This window comes from Oryzias melastigma, linkage group LG17 (genome assembly GCF_002922805.2).
Source record: "Oryzias melastigma strain HK-1 linkage group LG17, ASM292280v2, whole genome shotgun sequence".
Taxonomy (NCBI): domain Eukaryota; kingdom Metazoa; phylum Chordata; class Actinopteri; order Beloniformes; family Adrianichthyidae; genus Oryzias; species Oryzias melastigma.
In genome coordinates this window covers 77,457-86,677 of record NC_050528.1, presented here as the reverse complement: position 1 = coordinate 86,677, position 9,221 = coordinate 77,457, and the positions used below count along the sequence as shown (strand labels likewise).

Sequence of the window (9,221 nt, the reverse complement as noted above, 5' to 3'; positions counted from 1 at the left end):
CCACCTGCAGAGCCGCCTGCAGAGCCGCCTGCTGAGCCACCTGCAGAGCCGCCTGCAGAGCTGTCTGCAGAGCCGCCTGCAGAGCTGTCTGCAGAGCCGCCTGCTGAGCCGCCTGCAGAGCCGCCTGCTGAGCCGCCTGCTGAGCCGTCTGCAGAGCCTTCTGCAGGCTCTGCCGTGCCTCACAGCTCTGTCAGTTTGGGACGTTTTCCCGCATTACTGCTGTGACAGCTTCATCCTCCGGCTCACTGCTGAATGAAGCAACAGGAAGAAAATTCTCCTCAGCAGAGAGGAGGACGAGCAGCTGATGCAACCGAGGGAAGGAGTGGAAATGTCAGCTTGATTGTCTGCTCCCTGCTTCATTCACACTCTGGAGTCTGGTATCACCGGGCTCCGCCTGTGACTTCTGGATGCTTCCAGGACTGATGAGGAAATCGTTGGTTTGTCAGCCGTCGTTTCTTCTATAAATGTCCTCACTTCAGTTTAGTCTCCTTTAACCAAAACCTCACAGGAAAACCTGCAGCCTGACAGGAAGACGGTCTCAAACCAGCAGAAAACCAGGGAAGCAGATCCAGCAGGATCCAGGTTTTGAGAAGAAGCTTCAGAAACATCAGCATTCCTGTTTGGAATGGAAGGGAATCGGATCCTGAAGACACACTCGAGATTTCTGAAGAACTTTCAGGGGAGGGGTCACATGCAGAGAACAAATATGACCCTTCTGTAGGTGTGACAGCTAATGGGACTTTTTATTTCATGATGATTTCTGCAAAAGTGTCATAATTTCACCTGATAATAAAATCTTATGATGTTTAAACCGATGCTAGAATTAAATTCATGATGAAAAAATAGTAAATAATTCAGAATAGAGGTGGGATCATAAAAATTCACTTCCTGTTTCCATTCAAGAATGATTTCAGTGAATTCAATGTGTGTTTGAATCGATGCAAATTTATGATTAGGAACAATTTGTAACATTTCATTGGTTCATTTATTTTCCAATTTTCTTTAATTTCCCTGCAGGCACATCCCAAAAGGATCAATAAATCTGTATCTATCAATTCATAAATTCACAGAGAATTGAAATATTCATTAATTTATTTATTTTTTCTTTTGTTTTTGTTGCTCGGAACGATTTGACAAACCAAAACTATAGAAAGTTCTAATTATAAACTCATGAAACAGTGCAGCTGTAATCCCACAGATCAATACGATCCTCCTGGATCAGATCATCATGCAGACTTCACCATCACTCAGTTCTGCAGAAATGCTCCGATTTACGTCACATGAGGCTCAGAGCTGCAGATTCTGTCAGAATGATGGGATGGAAACGTTTCCGTTCATCTTTACGTGAGTTTAGCTCAGCTGATCAGGATGACGCTACAGAACACGAGGAGAAACGCGTTCAACGAAATGAAACGACTGAAAGGATTTTCTGCTGATGAAGTTTCACATCTAAAATTTGTTGTGTTCCTGATGGTAGACGCTGTTACTTTCAGCTCTCTGCTGGTCACCCCCCCCCCCCCCNCCGTTCTCTGACCCCCCAGGGGGTGAGATCTTGGGTGGAGCCGTGTTCTTGTACGTCTTCTATTCTCTAATCATCGCTCTGACAGCTGCTTACCTGTTACAGTCTTCCTACGGTTCAGTTTCTGGTGTCCTCTGACAGCTCTTTGGTCATAGTGGAGTGGGACTGTTTGAGGGTGTGGACAGGTGTCTCTAGTCGGATTACCTGCTCACACAGGTGTCACGAATACAGGTAACAGGGGAGGACAGAGGAGGAGTGACAGCTCAGTGAGAGACAGAAATCTGAATGTTTGTTGGAACCAAATGTTTATTTTACAGAGAAATTGATCAATTATTTCATTATAAATCGAACAAAGTGATTTCCTGGATTGTTTCCCTCTTTTCTGTCTGGTTGAATGAACGTATGATGTAAATTACAGACTCATCTTTTTGAGTGGGAGAACCCATAAGGTTGGTGGGTGACTGAATACTTTTTTGACTCACTTATTCTCATGTCTCCTTATATCTTCTTTATATATGGTTATTGTGTGTTGTTGTTGTTGTTGTTGTTGTCTTTTGTACCTCTTGTAACGATCCCGACTTGAGAGCAGCCAAGAAAAACTCCCATGTACTTGTTCCTTAACATGTACAAATGGCAATAAACTCTCTTTAATCTTTATAATCCTAATCTTAATCTGTGGGCAGGAATGTCCAGTTTAGTAACCAGCTAATGGGTTAACCAGTTGAACTTGGTCTGTTTAGCTCAGTAACCAGCTGTTGTTGATTTTGATGTCATGTTTTTGTACAATAACCCCTGTTTATTTATTTATTTTTGGGGGGGTGCAGATGATGAGCGAACCTGTTTTCTTTTCTGTCCTTGCTGCTGCTCAAGCCGATCAGCTGCAGCTTCAGGCTCTCCACACAGCAGATCCAGACTTCAGGATACTCTGGAGATTGCTGCACATCAGCGTCCGTACATTTTGTGTGAATTCCCTTTAAGTAACCTCATCCAGAGGGCAGAAAGGGTGCATTGTGGGTATTTAAACCAAGGAGACATCAGAGGTTAGGATGCTGTGATCTGCTGTGTTTTTGTGAAAGTGCGGAGGAAGCCTGCAGGCCTACCTTTGTTACGATTTACAACACCGAGAGACGAAGCGTTTGCTCGATCTGGGTAAAGATGGGAGAGGTTAAAGATTAGAGTCATTCCTGCTGTCGGGGGGTGGGGTCAGAGGTCAAACAGGGTTCCTGTGTGATGACGTGGTGTGATCTGTACAGATGCAGAGTGAGGCGCTGCATGCAGCGGACACACAGAAGCTGGCCGTTGTCATCAGAGGAGTCACCTTCAGGCATCAACATGCACAGGGATGCTCGGCTGGAGCGGCGCCGTCATAAAGCGGCGCTCTCTGCTTTTGTGTGGGTTTGACTGTGTTGTTGTAACGCATGCACACAGCGGCAGGCTCCTGCAGCTGTTTCAACCAGCAGTTCAAGGAAACAAAGACACCTTTGAGCGTTTTCACCGCCCGCTTTCAGTGGGAGTGGAATGTTTTCTGCTGATTTTGGAGGGAAATGTCATGAACACCAATGGAACTGTTTCAGTGTGGACCGGAGGACGGATTGTTGTTACTGAGGAACATCACAGAGCATGCGAGCGGAGAAGTTTAAAGACTTACGCACTGGTCCGTTCATGCTGGGGATGCCTGTGGAGAGAGCAGAAACAGTTCGTGTCACTGCGGCTCCGTCAGAAGCGGATCCCTTCACCTCGCTGCCCGACTGATCCGAGTCCAGAACTGTTCAGCTGGTCTTCATTCTGGTTTAGGTTTTAGTTTCTGTTACTGTGACTGGAGAGCAGTCATGAGGTTTCTGCTTTAAGGAGCAGTAGAAACAAGTCATCATTCTGCAGGAAGTGACTTAAGGAAGGTCTTTCAGAATAAAAGGGTGTAGCATCAAACCTACTGACATTTTCTCATGGTTACTATGGTGATGAATGAAAATAATACCAATGTAGAGTTTCCTGTTGGGATACCTGGACTAGAATTGAGTCAGCTCTTCTATCAGACCATCTCCTCTCTAAAACCTTATTTCTTTAGCTCAGACGTGTGTGGTCCTTCTGCTCATGTTTATAGACTCATCCACTTATCAGTGGTTGATGATCAGTCACTTCATTCTTTTACATCCTCACCTGTGTTTGAGCTTCCCTTTCATCTCCCAGACGTTTGTCTCAGGTAACAAAACTCCACACATACTGGATGGATGAAATGGTTTATTTCAAGCAATCAGGAATAATACATGTAATAACATCACATTGAATTACATCTGGATCGCTTGAAAGGGAGCAGAAGGAAGCGAACTTATACAATCCCACCCCGGCTCGACCATTTTCTCAACATGAATTATCAATATCCGGTTCAGGACTCAATATCAAGTATTTATGTTCAACTCTCCTCGCTGCGGTCGCTGTTTTGCAGTAGCTTGGTGATTACAGTCGCTTATAGCTGAGGAGAGCTGGAGACACACGTCTGCTTGTGACCCGGAACCAGAAGAAACTGACGTTTGGTTAAGTCTCAGGTGACCCCACCTCGACGTGTTTTTGATGTGCTGCCTGTTCCCAATGAATCCCATTAAGTGTCCAACCTTTGGGCCGTGAACTGGAACTGGTCCAGTTCTGGGACACAGAGCACACCAGTAACATAAGCCAATACCGGTATCCTATGTTGGGACCAGTTCTCATCTGGTATCGTGTCCGGTACCACGTCTGGTGTTGTGGTAGGGTTGGGGTGCTAGTACAGGGTTAGGGTGCCGGTATTGGACGCGTCCTGAGGTCCAGTCCGTGCCCAGAGGGTTGCAGACCCTAGTTTTACAAACATCCGGATGTCCCCAACATCTGGGCTGTGAACTGGCACAGAGCCCATCGGTACCCTAACCTTGTACTGGTACCCCAACTGGTACTGAATCCGGTACCACGTACTTTGATTACCTTGAGTACCTTGATTTTACGAACAGCCAGCATGTCAGAAACCGACGAGTTGTGGACCCTCAAAACGCACGTTTTTGACGCGGCGGGTTCCTTAACCAAACGTCAGTATGTGACGGCTTTAGACGGAGGTGAAGAGGAGCGAGCTGCTCCACACATCTTCATCACATTAGGAACTCTCAACATCCTTCATTCTGATTTCCTCAAGACAATCTGAAGATTTCCTGGAAAAGTTTTCCTGTGAATCTCCGCTAGCGTCTCCAAAAGCATTAAAGTTTGTGTCTGAGGGTAAAATGCGTCTCTGCGATGACAGACAGGAACTATTCCAACAAATGTCTGGTCATTTAGTTTGTCACAAAGCTGGAATGAGTGTTTAATGTCTGTGCAGACGTGATGCAGCCTCAGTCCGGCACAATAATCCACAGGTGTGTTCATTCAACACCTGAGAGACTAATATTGCTGTGTCACTTCCATGCTGAATATTATTGCATTTCATGCCACAGACAAACAGGCACTAATATTCCTGTGATCTGGCCAGCTCTGGCTTTCATCAGTCCAGTGCAGATGCGTCCTAGTGTTGGCTTTTTAATAACGTCCTGTCAATCTGACCGAGCTGCACTCTGCAGGAAGCCTCATAACAACCAGCACAGAGGTAAATCCAGCAATATCTCCCCAGAGTTCACAGCCTGACTCACAAACACACAGAGCTGAGCACTAACAGAGTCAGGAAACACGTGGATTCCTCCAGGATGAATGAAAATGATGCTGCAGTGGATCAGAGGAAAAAGGTTCCTGAGATCTGAAGTCCAGCAGAGATCTGCAGCTGGGGGGTCAGAGGAGGAGCCTGAAGGTCAGATCCTCCACCATCGCTGGCCTTTCACCAAACTTTAATGAATCGTTCATCCAGCCCTCCAGAACTATGAAGACGTTTAGGTCTGCAGTTTTACTCCAAGAAAACAGAGATGCTGACATACTACCACAAGAAACAACCCTGTAGACCTACAAACATAGTTCCAGTCGCACAGCCCAAATGTTCTATATCTCTGCACTCTTCATCTTTTGGATAAAAACAGTTGGTAAGAGGAGAACTTTCTCTCTAACTGAAGCTTTATTGAACCTATCACGACGATCAGCGTTTATCTCTTTCCTTTGCCGCTGCAGTCGAGGCTCAGCAACAGGTTGTCACGGCAACACAGCAACACTCCGGACCACGGATCAAACAATGTAAACCGAAAAAAATAGCAAGAACAAAGTCCTAAAAGCAATGTTTGAGCGCCTGTGGGGCAGAAGACTGTTTCTCCGAAAGGTTTAATTCATTTGCATTAATAAATATTAACGCATTATTTTTAAATTAATTGTGTTAATGAATTAACTTTCACAGCCATATATTAAAATATATTGGTTTTGAATCTAAATGATCAAGTCTTTATCCAGATTCCAGGTTACTTCGTTCTCTTAAGAGGCAGATTACAAAACCATCTGCTCCGGGTCCGGCCCGTCTGTCAGACTTCAGAACTTTGAGGCCCACCTCTGGATTAGACGTTATAAATGTTCAGCATTTTTCCAAACAAATGCTAAATTCCTCTCTAGACTCCCGTCAGACAGGAGGCGGGATCGGGACATTAACCATGTTCATCACGCTACAGACAACAGAAGCATCAGGAGTTTTCCCAGAGACACGGAACGTCTCCAGCAGCTCTGATGCTTCGTTCCCGCTGCGTTTCTAACGCCGGCCTGCAGGCGGAGCGTTCAGAGAGCGCTTTACTCACAGATGTTGGCGGTCCCTTTGGGGATGGGGAGGTAGGAGCCCACGCTCCAGGCTCTTCCGTGGTAATGCTTCTTGCAGCGGCTGCAGTCCGGCCCCGTGGTGTTGTGCTCGCACTCACATCCCAGCCTGCCTTTGTCGAACACGCAGCTGTTGGCATGCAGGTTGCACTTGCACCTGAGACAAAGACACAGGGACAAAGGCCCACATGAACGCGCATCCTCCTGCTTCCATTGAATCAATAGCTTTTGAAGGGAAATGCAGTCTGCCCTTGCGGCAAAGTCTATTTATGTCTTTCAACATGTTTTGACAGCAGAAATGGAAATCCTGGCGGGTTATCTGGCTCGGATCACGCCTCCTCAAAGCTTCATTATGCCGTCCTTTAAGAACACAAGGCCTCATTTGTAGCCGGCCCGTGGAGGGAAGAGCCATGCGAGCAAGAACAAAATGAAAGGCACTTTGTGAGACTCCCTAATTAGACACAAACAGGACCTGGAAGAGATACGGTAGACTAAAGAGAAGCAGAGACTTCTGGGAATTCTCCGTGTTTCCTGAAATGTAAAGTTTTGTTGGTTGAAAGGAATCCGGATAGATGCTTCTGACAGAACAGAGGAAGACGGTTGATTATTCAAAGGTCACCATGAGCCCACCGTGGGGCGCATCCTCTCATGCTTCAGCTCCAACATGTCTAATAATGGCTCAGCAAGCAGAGCTTGTTTGCAGAGGATATCATTTTATCACATTTGTCCAGATTTTAAATAAAAGCCTCCGTATCTGGTTAACTCCCAGCGGCGTGAAAGGTTGCCGTCGGTGACCTCGGCCGCGGGCATCGTGGAGGTGAAGGAGGCAGAGACCATCAAGTGGATGTGAAACTGCAGAGCTCCCCAGAGGTGCGGACAGCTAATGGTTTCATATCATGAACATGTTTGTTTGTACAAAGAGCTTCCGAGGAAAGATTTCTGCTGGTTCTGCTGGGGAGAACATGAGACCCAGAAATGACAGCACCAGTTGAAATGCATCCATCCTAATTGACTTCCTGGCCTTCCCGTGACATCTCCCGTCAGTGATGGATAACTGGGGATTATGGGAAAGCGTATCCTATTCTGAGCTGCTGATGAACTGCAGGAATCAACTCTGAAGGAAAAGGAGGAAAAACATCATATTAGTGTCAGTATTGGACTGTAAAACGGCTTCTGTTCATCACAACTTTAAGAGATGATGAAACACATTCATGATAAATATATAGTAATCTTTGGTTGAATAATTATTCTCCTATTATCAAGTATCCTAACTTTGATGTGTTTCTCTGGAGTGAACTCAGAATGGTCGTGTTGGTTTCTTTTGACTCTAATTCCCAGAAACCTCAGACCACAAAGGTGGGGGGAGGGGGGTGTCACCAGGAAGCAGAGCTGATTGGCTCATAGTTCACACAACTTGTAAACTTGTAAATGTGTCTGCTGTGCTGATCAGAAGGAGAATAACAGTTGGAAGAAGAGTCATGATCCATTTCTAGAGTGTTAGTTTCCAGGCAGCAGTGGATGCAGTTTATGCTTCACAGTGGAGGTTCTGCTTGAGCTTCTTCAGAGCAAAGTTGTATTTTCTGCACCACAAACTTCTGCATCATTTCCTGTCATCAAAATCATGTTGGGGAATAAATTGAGGCTTTATTCACAATTGTTTGGTGCAGTGCGATTCACGTGTCGTTCCTTTTTCCCACTCTTGTCCGGAGGAGCGGGAGGGATTTCAGATTCCTGGTGGATCGCCTGTGCTCCTGTTCTTGACTGTGGACCTCGCCTCCGGCTCGTCTTGGGTGTAGACCTCACCACCACCCATCCCCCCCAGTCCTACCTGGCTGAACTCTATTCAAACCTGTAGTTGTAGTGTTAGATAAGTTAATTCTTCTGTAACAGTCCTGGTAAATCTCCTGTCCGTCCTGGGACAGGATCTGTCCTTCATGAGGACATCCCTGAGGCTTCTCCTTTTTCCTGAATCAAGTTTTTTAGGAGTTTTTCCTCACAGAGAAGGAGGGATAACCGGTTTAGTTTGGTGTGTTTAGTTTAGGAGTTAGCTATTGTTCTTATTTTATGACAGCATGAAGCCCAGTGAGGTCATTCTTGTGTGCTACTGGACTGTAAATACAAAATTGAATTGATCTGGATTTATTGTGGCTAAATACATCAGGAACGCTAAGGGAAAGTCCTGCACTAAACCTCAGAACTGTGGATGGAGACGCTCAGAGGAGATGGGTCTGTGATGTTTGGGAGGTTGGAACCAACAGAAAGATGTAAATATAATAACTAGGCCTTAAAACAGCCTTCCGACGCCTCTTCCATCCTGATGGTTCTGTATGTAATGAACGCGGCTAAATCTAGTCTCCTTTCACATCTACAGCTTTTACAGAAAGTCCCCTCAGTCCGTACCTTTTAAATCCTTAAAGTCCCTGCTCCATAAAATAATGACCTCCAGCATGCAGACAGCAGCAGCTCCCTGAAGCCAGAAGGGATGAGATTTGACCTTCCACTTAATTAAGAAGCAGAGCGAGTGGTCAGGAAACCACGCTGGTCAGGATGTGTGTGTGTGGGGGGGGGGGGCGTTGATGCTCGCAGCGTCTTCTGGAAACATCGGGATTATTTTAATAAATGGTCACAAAAGGAAAAAATTCAGATGCTTTTTGACCCTTTTGACATTATACCATCAGAAGAAAACATCAAAGGAAGTTTTAGTGATGTAAATATTTTAGGATGTTTCAGTGACGTAAACATTTGCTGTGTTTTATTGCCAAAATCTGTTGTTTTTATATTTGTAGAATAACAAACTTGTATATGAGATACAGTTGAAGTGCTTCATGATGTATTTACCTTTTTATTTATGGGAAAGTTTTATTTAGATCAAGTTTAGATCAATTTTATTCTGAGATTATTTCTACTGCTTCTGGTGATCAACGCACCCTTTTTAAGACATTGGGCTCTCTTTTGGATGCTGATACTG

The 9,221-nt window shown here is 45.3% G+C and overlaps 1 protein-coding gene across 1 annotated transcript in view; it reads right to left on the bottom strand.

Moving 5' to 3' along the window:
• Window positions 1-1,936: 1,936 nt before the first annotated feature.
• LOC112147634 (netrin-G1) overlaps window positions 1,937-9,221 on the bottom strand; it is a 40,484-nt gene continuing 33,199 nt past the window's right edge. The window contains exons 4-6 of the mRNA XM_036216409.1: window positions 6,238-6,410; window positions 3,168-3,194; window positions 1,937-2,664 (exon numbers count right to left, since the gene is read on the bottom strand). Of these exons, the coding sequence (XP_036072302.1) occupies window positions 2,561-2,664; window positions 3,168-3,194; window positions 6,238-6,410 (304 nt within the window). The 3' untranslated portion in view covers window positions 1,937-2,560. The remainder of the gene's footprint in view (window positions 2,665-3,167; window positions 3,195-6,237; window positions 6,411-9,221) is intronic.